Below are 15591 nucleotides of genomic sequence, written 5' to 3'. Positions count from 1 at the left end.
ACTTTACGATCCGCATCTCACATTGTTTAAGCATGCTTGAATTTGGATTAATGACCGCCCTGTCGGCTGTCGGCTGTCGCCTGTCGCCTCAGCTGCACCCCGATAAGATACAGATTCACGCATAGCAGAGTGGAGCAGAGCAGAGCAGGGCAGAGTGGTGCATGGTTGAGGGACGGGACAGAACGAGGCACATGGCCACACAATCACGTGATTCTCGACGCTTCTTTTATGTATGTTTGTACTTATGTACAGATGAATGTCTGTATGTAACTTGTATGAGGCAATTGCCGATAAGGAGAGGGCCAGCTTTGTGCTGATTAAATTGTTTGATTGCCCCGCACTTCAAACATAATAGGACATCGGCGTGCCGGCACGTGAGTGCTTTGTCAACCACACAGCACAGCAGATGACTTTGATTAGGGGGTTTAATGTGTGGCCGGGCAAAGAGCAGAGAAGAGCGGTGCTTGGGTGACCCAACAGGTTGTCTAAGTCAAGTGTTCTTTTATACACTTTGATGGCAGTTGGATAGGGCAGAACAGGAGAAGATCTTTCGTGGGTTAAGTATTTTCTTTGCGCATAAATCCGCACTCAAATGTAAGCTTTTAATATACGTGTATCGGGTAAATAGGCGCAGCATTTTATAGAAAAGTCACGAGAGTTTACCCAGTCTCTTAAATCAATTGAACAATCCCTACATAATTGCCACAATTTGAATGTTTTCCCAACTAAAACCGAGGCATACTTTTGTGCAGTTGTAAAGCAAATTGTAGCCTACTTTTCTTGCCATAAACGTATCTTCCAAGCAGAAAACTCACCGTGATATGATAGCGTTACAAAAGAGATTTGCACACAAGACTCTGTGCAACCGATGGGCTTCAATGTCCTCACAAACTGTCCCTCCTGTAGGGTATACACATTGACGGTGCCATCCTGCAAGAGCAACGATGGACAAAAGTTCACAGAGGTTTTTTAGAGCGACTTTGACTGGCTTACCAGCGAACCAGAGACCACGAGATCCAGCTCCGTATAGATGGCCACACTGGAGATGGCATCGTCGTGTCCATAGAGCACTGTGAGCGGCTTGGGGGAGTAGCTGTTCTGCGTATTCACCTGCGTGATAGCTTGCAGATGGGACTGCCCGGTCAGGGCATGCACCGGAATGTTGCTCGGCTGCCCACCGCCACTGGGACCTTGCTGGTTCGACTGCTGAATGCTCCACACAATGGAAGTGCAGTCACGTGAACCGGTGACCAGGTAGGAGCCACAATTGTCCAACGCTATGCAGGTGATAATGTCCAAATGGCGGGTGACCGAGGCCACCGTCTTGCCCTTGTTCAGATTGTACACCCGAAGGGCGTTGTCCCAAATGCCGCCTGCATATAGCAGCTTGCCATCGGTGCTCACGGCGAAGAGCTGCGAGTGCGGTGGCTGTGAGGAGTGGAAGGGCCCAAAGACTCGCTTGCGATTTCTGTAACGAAATTCGATTAGAGACACAATTCCAGTTGCGGTCCCAGGGTAAGATTTACTTCAGGTTGGTTGTGGTGGCATCGATTTCCAGCAGGAATCCCTGCTCCTTGTCGTAGGACAGCCACGAGTTGCAGCCTAGAATCGCGGACTTGGACACACTGACCAGCACATCGGGACTCAGCTGCAGGAAGGAGCGCGGCGGACTGCGCGGCGAGCTGAGATACACAATGGGATCCTTGGGCGTGGACAGCTCACAGTAGTACTGCACAACTTTGTCCAGGAATTGCGTAAGATCTGGCCGCCGCAGCTCAGCGCGCACCAGCTTCAGCGCGGTCTCATCCTGGGTGAGGCGACGCGGATGGGGCTCTCGGAGCAGCTGTGATGGCACCTGGCCAAAATTGTTGATCATGCCTAGCGGGGAAAAGGGATATTTTGAGCACGGCTTGGCTGACATTTGTTAGCGACAAACACTAACCCTCAACGGCCTCCCGTTCCACCTGATTGGTGATCTTGTCCAGATCGACGGCTCCCTCGTAGGAGCAATAATAGAAGACATTCAGGGCCTCCGCTGCCTTGGGCCCCTTCTGTTTGTAGCCAAAGATCAGATCGATCCAATGATGCAGATGCTGGCTGACATACTCGGACTCCAACGCCCGCCTGTGTATGGCAATGAATTCCTCTGGGGTGGTCGCCCAGGCGGGCAATATGACATCGTCCACCTTTTCTTTGGTTATTTGCAAGTGTCCCAAATCGAATCTGTAGCGGGAGGAGAAGTTTTTATCAGTTCTGAAGTGTAATAAGTGCCAGAAAGAGATGGAACTCACTTGTTCATGTTCTTGAGGAACTCGGGAAAGTAAAAGAACTCGGGTATCAGCTCCTTGACATCGTTTGGATTGTCCATCAGCAGCTTCCATGTCTGCGGTATCGAATGGAATTGTCGATCGGCCACATCGAAGCGTCCGCTCTGCAGCTCAATGTGCAGCGAGGTGAACGGCTCCACTCTCAGCAGATAGTGTAGAACTCCCGCAGAGTTGGAGTAGTGGGTTCCATAGTGGAACTTTGGTATGGCACCCGATGGGTCTTCAAAGGAATCGTATTTACTGCGCACCTCAGCCTCGTTCTTAGGGTTAATCTATTAACAAACAAATTGTTTTAATTATTATAAAAATGTATTCAGTCATAACTTACACATCCAATGGGTTTGGACAAGTCACGGAATGATTTGGGATCCGTCAGATCCAGCACATCACTCGAGTAGTCGGCGAGGATCCAGGGGAAGACGGGATACTGGCTCAGATCGTTGTACGAGCGGCCTGCAAAAAGGAATTACAACACTTTAAGCAGCGCTAACGGTGAATAGTGAGTTGTAGTCCTACCAGCGATTGTGTTTAGGTACATCAGGTATTCAAAATTGGATATCTCCCGATTGATCCAACGCTGGGTGAGGCCCGAGGCACGCAGCAGCTCTGCTGGCGAGCGACCCGAGCCGTACAGTATGTTCGGCAGCGGCAGACCCACAATTTTGGTGAAGACTTTGTTGCGAGTCTGTTACGAAATAGAAGCAGTGGATTAGGACAGGCAAAGCTCTCGGGTAAGCTTGTACTGTACCCACCTTCGTGGTAAAGTTGAGGAAATAGCTGGTCTGATCCACCAGGAAGATTTCCAGCGCACTTCTACGCAGATTATACTTCCGCAGATGGACTTCGCGTATTTTGTTGGTGGTGAATCTAAAGTCGTGCTTGGAGCCATCCTCAGTGGGTGGGCTCATGTCCACGAAGGTGAACACGCTCTGGTTGACCTCAATGCGCCCCTTGACCTTGGTCATCAGTGTGATCAGCTCGCAGTCCTGCGACATGACCAGCTTCTCCAGTGCCACATCCTGCTGCGACTGTGTGTCGATCAGCTGGCGCAACTCCTCCTCCAGCTGGGAGCTCTCATCGTCGGCCAGAAAGTCGCGCACCACCGCATTCTTGATGGTCGAATCGAACTCTGATATTTCCCTGTGGAAAACGTTCGAGTCAGAAGCAAATCTTGGCTGCTATTCAAATTCTTTGGCTTACTTGGTGTCGTAGGCACTGGTGGCATTGTCCCTTAGATTGGCAGCATTCTCATGCTTGTTGGGATACAGCTGCGGCTCCAGCTTCAGGCGCATGCGTGCCACATTCTCATGAGGCGAAAGCTTCCAGAACTCCTCACCCAAGTCCCTGAAAGAACATAAATTAATAGAAAATGAAGACTCAAAGTCAAGGCGGGGAAATCAAAGCTATGGCACATTATATAAACTATTAAAAATTCAAACAAAGATGTTTTGGAATCACAAAAGGTTTTTTAAAGAGTTTCTATTTATTTTTGGGTTGCGATGAAAGTCATTTTTTAGGGCACGACAATGATTAATCGAATATGTACAGATGAAAGTCCTTTGTCGAATTGCAGGCTATCGATTCGTCCTTCCTCCTCAGACAACAATGGGTGCGGCAAGAGTCTTGGCGAAGACTGGAGCCACTGGGGCAACGGGAGCGGCAATGGTCTTGGCCAGAACTGGAGCCACGGGAGCCACGGCAACAGGCACATCCTTCTGCACGACAGCGTTGAATCCGTTGATGTCATCAGCGTAGTAGGTGACAATGCGACGGGAACCGTCGGGCTCGATCAGGGAGTAGGAGCCACGGACAACATCGCCATCACGGGTCTCCTCCTGGGTCTTGGAGTCACCGGTCAGATTATCCTGGACATCGTAGGCGAACCTGTACTGTGGGTGGGCATCCACAATCTCGGTGGCAATAGGAGCGGCCACGGGAGCAGCCAGAGGAGCAGCAACTGGAGCGGCAAGAGGAGCAGCAACCACGTTCTTGGCAAGCACTGGAGCAGCCACTGGGGCGGCCAGAGGAGCAGCAACTGGAGCAGCGAAAGGTGCAGCGAATGGACCACCGAAGGGCGCAGCAAATGGAGCAGCGGCATAGTTCCTGGCCAGCAGCGGGGCAGAGTAGCCCAGAGGAGCCGAGTACGCGGCCGGAGCAAAGTATGGCGAGGCGCCCAGAGGCGAGCTGTAGGCCAGCGGTGCACCGAAAGGAGCTGCCGCCAGAGGGGCGCTCACTGGAGCCACCAGACCAGCCTGCGCCGAGAGGGCCATCGAGGAGAGGACTGCTACAACCTGCAAGAAGGCGAACGAAGAGTCAGCGTAAGCCTTCCATGAATCCAGGCTTTGGGGCTTACCGTCAGAGGATTCATTGTGTGGCTTGGGTGGGGGTTTTGTTGTGCGATTGTCACCGTCGGTTATCAAAAATGAACTGACATGCCCTGACCAAAAAAACGACGACTTTTATACGCTGGCAGATCCATCCATTCGCGATCCATTTGCGTGCGAAATTTGCATTCTGTCGCTCAGCTGATGATGGCACCGTGTGCGTACGTACAAATTGCGTATGGGAGGGGAGTGGGGAGCGGGAAGAGGGTGTGCGGGGGCTGCCATTGTCCACCAACCGAAATCTCCTTGCGTCTCTTCCTCCTTGGCTTTTGGGCCGCGTCTGCCTATGATCCAAATTCGTGGCACGTAGACCAATTTCCAGTCGTCTTATGTCTTCTGTTGACTGCCCGCTGTCTGCCGTTTGCCGCTTTAAGTTTTCATTTGTATTATTTCTGCCTCTGGCTCTGGCTCTGTCTCTGCGTTTCGATTTTTACCTTGCTCTGAGGCATTCGCTTGAAAGTGAATGCGATTTGATTATGCTTCTGTGCTGGCTGCGATTGCTGCGTTATTTGTCATGCAGGCTCCAGCTCCAAGCGCCAATGGCATTTATATTTTACACCCAAAGACATTAAACATAAATAAGAGATCACTTTGAACTCGGAAAAAGGGTTCACTGGTGGCTCAGGGCAGACGTTTTGCTGCTCCTGTAGAGCTTACTCGGAAGCGTCGTTACACTTTTAATTGATTTCAATACGATTTGGGTGGCATTGTGGCCTTTCGCGTGCACAAATTGGAAAGTTTTAATGCGGTTTCAATTGGAAATGCTAATGAGAAACACCTTGTACGAGCACATAATAATTAATAAGGTTGTTTCACCCAAGAGTCTCAAGTGAAACCAGAGCCACGCGTAAACTGGGTCACACACAGTTCAGGGAATAACAGCTTAAAGCTGGCACATCCTTCAAGGAACCTCAACCTTCAGTTCTCTGTCAGATCTAGTAGCTGCAATTTCTGCCACTGGGATACCCAATGCCCACTGTTTCAGCCACTGCTTAAAGATTCTCCATCAATTTCATGCTGTAACTGGTGGATGGCTCCGAGTGCGTGACTCTTTTGCTAAGTGCAACCAACGACCTTGCGACTTGTTGGCTCCGGATTCATTTCGGAGCGTGTTCAGCGACAGACAGAGAGTGGGAGAGAGACTTCACTTGGCAGCACATTCGCATTGCAATGTTACTCTCCCAGCTAACGGTTGTCAGCGTGGATTGTTGCCACCGGAAACCAGGCTAAAACGCATCCAAATTGGCAGCCAAAGCAAATGGAATGGAATCTACTGCCATAAATGCAGTTCCTTGCTCAATCTCAAATCCCCCGAGCAAAGTGTCCAAGATGAGAATTAATTAAAAGTAGATGAAATAGCATCTACCAGTAGCTAAGTAGCCAACAGTTGCCGTTGCTGCTGCTGCTGCTGCTGCCAATTGTGGGCAAGGTCGCTGCGGTTAAAGCTTCCAAAATGCCTGCAGCTTGGCTTTTTGGCCCGGTCGAGGCAATTACGCTGGCTAAGTGGCTTCGTCAGCTCAGCGCTCTGGGCTCTGGGCTCTAGGCTCTGGCATGTGGGCGCGTGTGCGTTTGAGTGCAAATGAGTGTTTGCTGCTATAGGCTTTGCGTGTACCTCTTACATATTTGGGTATATTTGTTATGCTTGTGGATCAGCAGATGAATTGAGAGTGATTTATATTCTCTTATTGGCATTCCGCATATCGATTTGAGTCACTGCCTAAGGAGACACGATCTTAGAGAGTTCTCTCGCGCAAGGGGACATTCATTTTAGATAGAAATTATGGCTCCTCGACTGAAGACATCTTCTTAACCATAAATTTAGCAAGTTTCAGTTCTAATACATTGAATTTTCATTCATTAATTCGTACAGAAGGGCGCAACATATATACATAGATATTCATGAAGCTATAATTTCTTTTGTTTTTTTAGAGCCTTTCCAATCCCACCAAGGGGTACCTTTATAGGTTTTACCCTCGCTTATGGCATTCTTTAGCTTGAGATATATTTTCGGCCACTGGTGGATACGTGAGCGAGTGCGTAATTGCTCCATCGTCGAAGTTCTTCCATTTTCCATTTTCGATTTCTAATTAAACGAGTGGACCGCTATGAATGATCTTGTTTTTTCCGTTTGCAACCTGCAACTGCCTCAATATGCGGCAGCTATTACATCAGACAAAGTTAGGCTTAGGCTCAGGCATAGGCTGAGGCACAGGCTGAGGCCTAGGCGGCTCGCTTGGAGAATTCACTGAGAATTCGCCGAAAAAACCAAACCGAGAAACGAAACCAGATTGGGCAGCGGAAAACGAGTCTCCCCGATCGCTCAGAGTGCTCAGATTTGAGAGCTGGAGCGGCGCTCTTGAACAGACATTATGGTTATGGCCTGATCTGGTCGGGTCTATCGGTGGACAGTGAGTGAGTGGTGTGCTGCTGGCTGGGAGCCATAGCTATTCCATTGAGAAAATGTTGGAGCAGCGTCATGATGAAATCCGCACCAGAAACACGAAATAGCCAACCGATCACACACAGAGATGAGGTTTGGGGTGCAAGATCGAGATCGAGATCCAGATCTGAGCAAATGCAGCCACCAAATGAGACGCAATTGTCACTCTGCCCATTAGATTGTCCAGTTTCGAGTGTGTGCAGCAGGAGACGGAGCAGCGGACGGAGACGCAGGCCAGTGGCCAGTGGCCCGAGTCGAATATAAAACTGAAGAGATCGCGGAAAATACATCTCACACTCGATCTGAGTTCTTGCAGTGCAGACACAAGGAGCTCCTAGCAGCAGCCACCACATAACCGCGCACACGCACACACATCCTTCGCAATGTTTGCCCAGGTAAGACTCCCAGGATCTGCTTATACCCGAGCCACTCCACTGATTCCCTCCTCCATCCCCACAGACATCGTTCGTTCTCGGCCTCGCCCTGTCCGTCGCAGTGGCCATTCCCATCGATCCCTATGGCTCCTCCATCTCGTACGGAGCCCCGTCCCTGTCGTATGCCGCTCCTGCCGTTTCGTATGCCGCTCCTGCCATCTCGTATGCTGCACCCAAACTGCTGGCCGCCCCAGCCATCTCGTATGCGGCTCCAGCCATCTCGTATGCCGCGCCCAAGCTACTGGCTGCTCCCGTGGCCGTGGCCAAGGTGGCTGTGGCCGAGCCCTACGATCCCAATCCCCAGTACAGCTTCTCGTACGGCGTGACAGATCACAAGACCGGCGACTCCAAGCAGCAGGAGGAGACGCTCGTCAATGGTGTGGTCCATGGCAGCTACTCCCTGGCCGAGCCCGATGGCACCATTCGCAAGGTCACCTACACCGCCGACAAGGTTAACGGCTTCAATGCGGTCGTCGAGAAGAAGGGCGTGGCGATTGCCAAGCCCGTGGTGGCCGTTGCCGCCGTACCGACACTCACCAAGATTGGATACGCCTCTGGTCCCGGCCTCAGTCTGGGCGGACACTACTAGGAGCAGGAGCACCGATTGTAGCACCTTGCCAAGGAGCATGACGAACTCTCTGCCACCCTCTGGGCCCAGGACCTGTTGTTAAGTAGTTCTAAAACACCAATTAACCCCCCCACTATCTCTTCCACTATCTAAACTCTCTGTCTACCGCTCTATCGGGCAAAAGAAACCCCCAAGAACGTGCGTGCTGTTGACCCACTTCCCGATCCAGATTCTGATTCCGAAACTGCTGATCACTGATCACTCTACTGATCACTGATCACTCGACACCACAGACTACATAAATGTACATATAGGGGATACCCTTTCTGGGAATCTGGGGAACCGGCTATTCGCCAATCAATAAGTTTGAATTAGTTTCTGCATTTACTGAATAAAAGTTTCGGTACAAAAAAAAACCATTCATTTCATTCCATCTGGCTGGGTATTGGGATAGGTCTGGCAGACTATCGCATGCCAATCACGTAGTGCCCACAATTATCACAATTCATATTGGAGGAGGAGGAGGAGGAGGAAACGTAAACCTATGCGGCAGGCAGCCTTGGGCAAGTTGGGTCGGATTTGCTGGCACGTCTTCTATTTGTGGGGAAACCTCACGACGCACCATTCCAGACATCGTGGGCCTTACGTCAGTGGGTTTAGTTTTTGGCAACGGTTGCCACACGACGCATGGCATCGCAGAGGAGAGGGCAGCCTGTGGCCCTTTAAAACCTCGATCCATGGGCACCCAGAGACAGTACAGACAGCGTTGTCAAGCCCTCACCACACCGAACCAATCAAAGAAAATCAGCAGCAAGTAAAGCCATGGCCCTGTTCAAGGTGAGTTCAAGAAAGATAAAGATTTCCCCTGCTAATCCTGCTCCTCCCCTGCTTAGATTACCCTCATCTGCTGCGCCCTGTTTGCCGCCATTGAATGTGCCCTTCTGCCGGGCGCTGTTCCCTTGGGAGTCCCCATCAACACTGAGGTGGATCCCCATCCGCAGTACGCCTTCGCCTACAACGTGCAGGATGCCATCACCGGCGACAGCAAGAGCCAGCAGGAAGTACGCGATGGCGATGTGGTCAAGGGTTCCTACTCGGTGGTCGATGCCGATGGCTCCCTGCGCACTGTCTTCTACACCGCCGATCCCATCAATGGCTTCAATGCGGTGGTGCAGCGGGGTCCAGTGCCACGCCCTGTGGTGGCCGCTCCCTTGGCAGCACCGCTGCTAGGTTAAAGCTCTTCCAGTAGCTGCTGCTGGGAACCCTAGATTTAACGTTAAATTATTGTCTTTTCCGTAGTTCCGTTAAAACGCACAACAACTTTGTAAGCCAAAGAGAATGTTGCTATTAAATACTAAATATCTGTCGCTAAAGTTCTACTAGAAATTGCTATTCTTTAGCTATTTAAATGGTTTTAATTAGACAAACAAAATTCAAGTTCTAGTTTATATATTTATGGTAATTTTTGCATCAATGAGCTAGCCTCAAGGTAATCTGTTACTCATTTTGCTATAATATATTAAGCTATAATCCATGAATCCAATATCTATGGGGGCACCTCTCTCAAATTATGATCCAGGGCCCGTAACGAACAACTTCCCACGCAACAGAAAACGAAAGATCGAAAGCTGAGCCACACACAAAAATGGGGGAGAAACGAAACTTTGGGCCTAATCCGCTGGCCGTGTGGTTCCACACAGAAACACACACCCAAAAGAACTCTTCCAACATTCGAAATACATTCACTCGCCCGCTCGACACGCACTCAAATTATTCAATAGTTTAATTGAAAGTGCAAAATGCATGAAAGCCATTCGCACACTACGTAACTATCGCTGGTGGGCTTCAACGACATTTATATACGCTATCAAAGGCAACTTTGAGCTGCTTCAGAGTCTGGTAAGTCAGTGGGTGCGTAGATGCAGATGTGCAGATTGTATTCGTAGAGCTCTTTCACACTTCTTATAGCTTCTTATCATTCACAAGGAGGGAATCAACTGATCATTCCTAAGGCTGATATACGATTATGATAAAGGGATTTGTTCTGAAAGCAAGGGATTAGGGATTGCAACAGAGAGTTCCAGAGGGTCAAACACTAGATTACCTAAAATATTTAAATGAAAATGTTTTGGTAATTGTTTATTCAAAACTCCTAGGCGAATAGTTAAAACAGAACCCAAAGAACTCCCCACGCTTCTGGCTTCTATCTATTGAAAATGTGTTGACAGTTCTTCTCTTGAAGGGTATACAAATCGGCACGAGATGCAATTTTGGATTACGCAAACCCGACCATGTCCATAGCGATGTTTGCAGTCAGCGTCGACTGTGACTGCGACTGAGACTGCGACGCCTAACAAGCCACGCCGCTGAGCGCGTTGAAAATTAGTGATAATGGGCAAAATTGTCCCAATGGCAAAAGAGAAAAACATGGAGAAGTACGTGTACACAGAACACAAGCAAAATTGTTGCTGCTGCTGTTGTGTGGAGTCTGGGGCAGTCTGGCTGGCTGGCGGTGGGATTTTTGGTGGGCGCGGCGCAGCAGCAGCAGCAGCGTCTGTGCCAGTTTCGAAGGCTGCGGGCGCTGCCGTAAGTGCAACACACCTTTCAACAATCGACTGCCGACTGCTCACTGCTCACTGCTGGCTGGGTGCGTGTGTCGCTCTGCTGCACTGCGTTGCCCCAATCTTATGGCCACGCCACACACACACACCTGATGTCGTCCGGCCACCCGGTTGCCGGGCCAAACGGCCACCGCCCCAAAAACGATTGCTTTCGAATTGAACTTTTTTGTCACGACGCAGAGCAGCAGCAGCCGTGGCAGGAGACACCATCAGAGCCAGTTTTGGGCGCTGTCCAGCACCGTCCTCCCGCCCAGACATGCGTGAACGCTGGTGACCGACCGATCACCGACCACCGAACACCGTCTCCTGCTGCTGAGGCTGCTGCTGCTGATCCTCCTCCCTCCCAGCAGCTGGGGGCAGCGCAAAAATGAATTATTTTATATTTGTCGCCGCGTTGTTGGGCTTTACGACTATGATCCAACCATCGATCCAACTATTTCTCATAGACAGAGAGGCTTGGGGCACGGGGCATGGCGCATGGGGCTGCAGGCTGAGGCACGCATGCGCCGTGCGCACTTTTTAGTTGTTTTTCTGCGCTTTTTGCATAAATATTTGTTGCAGGCGGCGACCGCTGCTGCTGTTGCCCCTTCCCCTGCTGCTGCCCCTGCATTTTGTGGCAGATTTGCTTGTGGATATTTTGGGCTTGGGTCTGGGTCCGGGCCTCAATCTGAGTGTCTGAGTCTCTCGTGCCTCTGGTAGGCCTATAAAAAGCAATTGTCGAGCGGCTACAGAACCACAGAGTGAATTCATTTGTCAGCCAAGCAGCAGCAGCACTCCAGCATCCAGCATCCAGCTTTCAGCTTCCAGCAATTCTACAAAAACCCCAAAAAGAATGGCACAAAAGGTGATCCTTGTATTGAGCGCCCTGGTGGCCGCTGCCATGGCCGTTGTGGTGCCGGGACCTGGCCTCGGCTACCCAGCGTATCCCTCGTATCCTGGACTGGGCGGACCGGCACTGCTGCCCAAGCTGGCGGCTCCAGTGTACCCTGCCCTGGCCAAGGTGGGCATTGCCAAAGTGGCTGCTCCGGAGCCATACGATCCCAATCCACAGTACAGCTTCAGCTACGATGTTCATGTGAGTTTAACCCCCTTGGAGGTGATCTCTTTGTGGTCCTAATCTGCGCTGTTCTTTCTGCTTTCCAGGATCAATCGACTGGCGATGTGAAGAGCCAGCAGGAGTCCCGCAGCGGCGATGTGGTCCAAGGCGCCTACTCGCTCATCGAGGCCGACGGCACTCGTCGCATTGTGGAGTACACCGCTGATCCCGTGCACGGATTCAATGCCGTTGTCCATCGCGAGGGCGCTGTGGTGAAGGCTGTGGCACCCGTGGCCAAGGTCCTGGCACCGGCACCGCTCCTGCACGCCGCTCCCCTGGTGGCCAAGTTGCCCGCCTACGGACCAGCTCTGGCCCCTGCCTACGGTCATGCTCTGGGTCCCGCCTACGGTCCAGCTCTGGCTCCCGCTTATGCCCATGCTCTGGGTCCTGCCTATGGCCCGGCATTGCCCAAGCTGGCTCTGCCCGCTCTGTCGCCCCTGGGCTATCACTAAGTCAACGAAACGATCAGCCGACAACACTTGCCGACCCCTAGCCGAACCCCCGCAAACGGACACATCGCGACAAACTTCTCCTCCACGTGGCCCCAAGGGGTCACGGCCCGATCGTAGTCGATAGTTGTAGTATTAGTTGAAATGAAAGCGATATATCGAAATATGTACATACGAATTCACCGGCGCACGGATCAGGATTCCAGGATGTCAGATCCTGGCTTCGGATCCGGCGTCCCCCCTCATCTACACTCACACACATTCTCGAGACCTTTCATTTATGTTTCTTGTCTTCTTAATCTTAAGGCTGTTTGACCGCGATAAAACACACTCTATAAACCCCAAAAAAAAAACATTCAATCTTTCAATGTTCTTCAGTTCAGTTCTTATTTAAACGGGCAACCGAGATTGGAATTGCAATAAATCGATGCGAAGCGAAGCAATGCAAAAGGAAAGCCCTATAAGAGTTCGAATTGGCATCGAAGAAACAGTTTTAACTGTGGACTTTGGACCCTTGCAATGCAGCAAAAGAGAATGACCGAGAAGAGTGCAAAAACAATCAACACATTGATGGTCCCCCCACGAGATTTGCAGATAAGAAGTCTTCGTGTTTGTTGTTGCTCTGCTCCCAAACGCTGCTCTAAGCTGCTGGCAGCGTCATGAAACAGAAGCTAAACTTTTAGTACTCTAATCATGAAGAATCCTGAAAGCTAAACCACTTATTAGTTGGGATCAGCAGAGGCTAAGTACTTTAATTCATAATAGACGGATCTACAGAAATTACCGCTCTGGTAATTGCCTCACTAAACACTAATCCGTGTAATCTCAGTAAAGTCAGTGGCGTCCAAGCTTTGATTTGGAACGATTTAATGCATCGGCTGCTGCTGCTGTAGCAGGTTTTTGCATTTGCCCGTGAGCGTGCGAGCGACCTTAGAGCAGGTCTCTGGTGCGGCTGCTGCTGGTGCTACTCAATGCAGCGCTCAAGGTCCGAGCCACGCACTCAGAAAGAACAGAATCCCCCCACCAACCGTTGGATCGAACTGCGTAATTCATTCGTCAATGCAAAGTGGTCTAAAGTGAGATTTATGGGCTCAGAGAACTCTGCGATTGGCAATCGATCGGATCGAGTAATTGGCAGCCGGCCACAATGGACAAACTTGAATTTTGATTGCCATTTGGCTCGCCTGCGTTGCGTTCTCTAATTGAATGGATGGGATAAGCCCGAACATCGATCACGGATCTATGCTAGAACTGACCTCCAATTACACGCTGGTTTATTGCATATCGGATCTAATCTGCATGTAGCATGGGGCATGGACAGCATGGAACGCCGCACCCAATCATCAACCGATGTGCATATTTGTTTTGCTTTACAAATTTATGGATCGCATAATGAATTTTCGTTACATTTGCAGTTGCATAATGGGACGGGCCTTTGTTGCATTCGACATTAAAAAACGTTGATGATTTAATAAAATTAAATTAAAATGTTAATCGCAGCGCACGGCATGGGCGCTGAAGGCGATCGAGGCAGAGCCACAGCCACAGCCAGAGCCAGCGCTAGAGGCGGAGGCATGGGCGAAAGTGTAAGACAATAGACAGGCGCGAGGTGCAGCGGTGAAAATACGCCAACAATGGGCATAAAACGATGTAAAAGTGGGCAAACATTTAAGAGGAAAGAGGCAAGGGAGAGATTATAATTATTGGGATTATAATTCTGAATAATTTCAAAAAGTTTAAAGTAGCAGCTTCAACTTTAAGGTTCATTTATTTATAAGAATTCTGCAGCCATAATCTTCGACTTCCAGTGTGAGCTATCAAAGTTTAGGCTCCTCTCTTAATATAATCATCTCTGACGATTATCTTTGCCCCCACTCAACGAAACTCAACCATTTAAATTAATTTTTAATAAGATTTTCGGCTCAAGCCTCTCACCCATATAACAGTTTATCGGTTTAGCGTGGATATGTGTCATAGTTTTGATAGATTTCACCCATTGTTTCGGCAGCCCACTAAACGTATTGCCGGCTACCACCTGCCGAGAGTGCTGATGATCATTCGGGGACTCTGTCTCTGTCTCTGCCGCTGATGATTGAGACGGATTTGTTTGCATTTCAAAGTGAAATTAACACAAAAGCGTGAATGTTTCTATGTGTTGGAGTATACCTATACATATGAAGGTATAAAATAATAATTATATGTAACCAAAGACGTTGGCACGCTCGATTACAATTGTCGCGAGGCGAGCAATGCAATTAAAATGCTGGATTTCGCGTCGTTTCATAATGATGGCATTAAAATGGATTATATAGGGAGTGAGTGTGCGGGTACAGATAGACTAATGGATAGATTGTTTAAGCTTGAAGAGACTCACCCGGTATACCAGGGGCCTCGTGGGCCGTACAAGAAACGCTTGGCCCTCTTCCATCGCTTCCGTATGTGGCTGTCGAGCGTTTTGTGGTGCAGGGCCGCTGCCTGTAGGCGCTGCATCTCCTCCACCTGCCGCACCTTCCACGGCATGTAGATCTTTTGCTGGAAGAGCCGTCGGTTGTCTGTCTGGTAGGTGGCACGCTGCTTGGATGCGGCCTTGCAGGCCTCGTAGCACTCCGCCCAGAAGCGATTGATGGGCTCCCACAGATGCAGCTCGATGTCGCGCTGGTAGCGATCGTAAAGCGGTTTTACCTGAAAGTGCCAGAAATGAATGAATCCACCATGAATGGACATCGATCGAGATTGACAGCCAGGCAGCGGTCGGTTCGGATTTGTTTTCGCTTTCATTCGATGCGAATCGAAGCGATCTTCGTGCGTGTTCCACACCAGACTAGTCCGCAGCCGAATCCGAGTCTCTCGATCTGCATCTGCATCCAACTCCACTCCAATCCAATCCAGTCAAAGTCAAAGTCACGTCCGTTCAGGTTCAAGTTCAATCTGCATGGAGGATGGAGTTTGGAGCATGAAGTGGCCACAGGAAGAGCTCGATTTCGGTTTGGGGAAACAAGTTTAACTCGATCTTCGATCTCTCAAAAAACATACACTAAATTGGGTGATTTATCTATGGGGGGGATCTGCGGGCAGGCATCCGCATTCGTGTGGAGAATGGAAGCGCCATAGGTGGTGATTCTTTTGCATAATCTTCGCACACCCCCTGCCGGCAATCGTTCCAGGGCGCTGGGCAGCAAACAGCCGAAACAGTCGGCTGAGGCAAAGACGATTCAAATGTTTCTGGTAAAATCTCTGCCCCAGGTGGGTGCATCGTGGTCGGTAGTCGGTGG

General features: G+C 50.1%; 5 protein-coding genes across 6 annotated transcripts in view; 3 read left to right on the top strand and 2 right to left on the bottom strand.

Moving 5' to 3' along the window:
- LOC117895165 (neurobeachin-like protein 1) overlaps positions 1 to 15591 on the bottom strand; it is a 30324-nt gene that overhangs the window by 3622 nt on the left and 11111 nt on the right. For both annotated transcript variants that reach the window (XM_034802625.1, XM_034802626.1), the window contains 10 exons: positions 14694 to 15001; positions 3528 to 3671; positions 3080 to 3467; positions 2844 to 3012; positions 2656 to 2780; positions 2292 to 2599; positions 1943 to 2223; positions 1527 to 1878; positions 994 to 1468; positions 816 to 930 (listed from right to left, as the gene is read on the bottom strand). In XM_034802625.1, the coding sequence (XP_034658516.1) occupies positions 816 to 930; positions 994 to 1468; positions 1527 to 1878; positions 1943 to 2223; positions 2292 to 2599; positions 2656 to 2780; positions 2844 to 3012; positions 3080 to 3467; positions 3528 to 3671; positions 14694 to 15001 (2665 nt within the window). The remainder of the gene's footprint in view (positions 1 to 815; positions 931 to 993; positions 1469 to 1526; positions 1879 to 1942; positions 2224 to 2291; positions 2600 to 2655; positions 2781 to 2843; positions 3013 to 3079; positions 3468 to 3527; positions 3672 to 14693; positions 15002 to 15591) is intronic.
- On the bottom strand, positions 3774 to 5133 carry LOC117895168 (larval cuticle protein A3A). The gene is made up of 2 exons (XM_034802631.1): positions 4681 to 5133; positions 3774 to 4618 (listed from the first exon to the last, which is right to left on the bottom strand). Exons 1-2 carry the CDS (start codon positions 4693 to 4695, stop codon positions 3923 to 3925), a joined length of 711 nt encoding a protein of 236 aa, XP_034658522.1. The 5' UTR covers positions 4696 to 5133; the 3' UTR covers positions 3774 to 3922.
- LOC117895170 (larval cuticle protein A2B) lies at positions 7397 to 8540 on the top strand. The gene is made up of 2 exons (XM_034802633.1): positions 7397 to 7546; positions 7611 to 8540. The coding sequence occupies exons 1-2, from the start codon at positions 7535 to 7537 to the stop codon at positions 8172 to 8174; spliced, it is 576 nt and encodes a 191-aa protein (XP_034658524.1). The 5' UTR covers positions 7397 to 7534; the 3' UTR covers positions 8175 to 8540.
- Positions 8894 to 9419, top strand: LOC117895171 (cuticle protein 21). The gene is made up of 2 exons (XM_034802634.1): positions 8894 to 8990; positions 9047 to 9419. Exons 1-2 carry the CDS (start codon positions 8976 to 8978, stop codon positions 9386 to 9388), a joined length of 357 nt encoding a protein of 118 aa, XP_034658525.1. The 5' UTR covers positions 8894 to 8975; the 3' UTR covers positions 9389 to 9419.
- Positions 11518 to 12483, top strand: LOC117895169 (cuticle protein 7). The gene is made up of 2 exons (XM_034802632.1): positions 11518 to 11849; positions 11918 to 12483. Exons 1-2 carry the CDS (start codon positions 11607 to 11609, stop codon positions 12320 to 12322), a joined length of 648 nt encoding a protein of 215 aa, XP_034658523.1. The 5' UTR covers positions 11518 to 11606; the 3' UTR covers positions 12323 to 12483.

This window comes from Drosophila subobscura, chromosome J, assembly GCF_008121235.1.
Source record: "Drosophila subobscura isolate 14011-0131.10 chromosome J, UCBerk_Dsub_1.0, whole genome shotgun sequence".
NCBI classification, from domain to species: domain Eukaryota; kingdom Metazoa; phylum Arthropoda; class Insecta; order Diptera; family Drosophilidae; genus Drosophila; species Drosophila subobscura.
Note: the sequence above shows the minus strand (reverse complement) of the source record. Positions and strands in the feature narration are given on the sequence as shown.